The sequence below is a fragment of the Nestor notabilis genome, unplaced genomic scaffold (genome assembly GCF_000696875.1).
Source record: "Nestor notabilis isolate BGI_N333 unplaced genomic scaffold, ASM69687v1 scaffold25489, whole genome shotgun sequence".
Taxonomy (NCBI): Eukaryota; Metazoa; Chordata; class Aves; order Psittaciformes; family Psittacidae; genus Nestor; species Nestor notabilis.
Genome location: NW_009943602.1, coordinates 503 through 1,229, shown reverse-complemented (window position 1 = coordinate 1,229; position 727 = coordinate 503). Strand labels below are relative to the sequence as shown.

The 727-nt window shown below is 61.9% G+C and overlaps 1 protein-coding gene across 1 annotated transcript in view; it reads right to left on the bottom strand.

Annotated features, from left to right (window-relative positions):
• The window catches only part of LOC104411572 (ADP-ribosylation factor 5-like), a gene marked incomplete at its 5' end in the record, with an annotated part of 1,457 nt that extends 959 nt beyond the window's left edge, over positions 1–498 (bottom strand). The window contains 2 exons of the mRNA XM_010022019.1: positions 4–18; positions 389–498. Coding sequence (XP_010020321.1) covers positions 4–18; positions 389–498 — 125 coding nt within the window. The remainder of the gene's footprint in view (positions 1–3; positions 19–388) is intronic.
• Between the last annotated feature and the right edge of the window lie 229 nt (positions 499–727).

Sequence of the window (727 nt, the reverse complement as noted above, 5' to 3'; positions counted from 1 at the left end):
CACCACGAAGATGAGACCCTGTGGGAGACACCAGGCTGGAGCGGGCAGCTCGTGTGGGCAAGGTGGGGACATCCCAGGTGGGCTGAAAGCACCCGCTGACCAAGGGGGAGGACAGCTCTGCTGCCCCCAGACACCCCACGCACCCTGGGGCAGCACCTCAGTGGACCCCTCTGCCTCGCTCCCCTCTGGCGGGGCAATGGGACAAACACCCATGTGCCACCCCAGTGCTCCCAGTGGGGTCACCACAGCAGGGACTGGGATGCATTCCCTCATTCCCTGCTGCCACTCACCCCCCATGCAGGCAGGATCAGGCCCCAGGGATCCCAGACCAGCCCTGCCACAGCTGAGGAAGCTGATCCGCGTTCACCCCGTCCCATGCCCCACGTACCTGTGTGTTCTGGAAGTAGTGCCTCCAGAGGGGCCGGATTTTGTCCTGGCCACCCACGTCCCAGACAGTGAAGCAAATGTTCTTGTACTCCACTGTCTCCACGTTGAACCCTGTGGGGGGACATGGGGAGAAGGTGCTCACCCTCCTCTTAGAGGAGCCCAGATCCATCCTCTTTACTCTCTCCATGAGGGATTTACACACAGAGATGAGATCCTCGAGGCATCTCCTCTGCAGTCCGAGCATCCCACCTCTCCCAGCCTCTCCTCATACGAGGGATGCTCCAGCCCCTTCACCATCACCATGGCCCTGCACTGGACTTATTCCAGCACGTCCCCACCC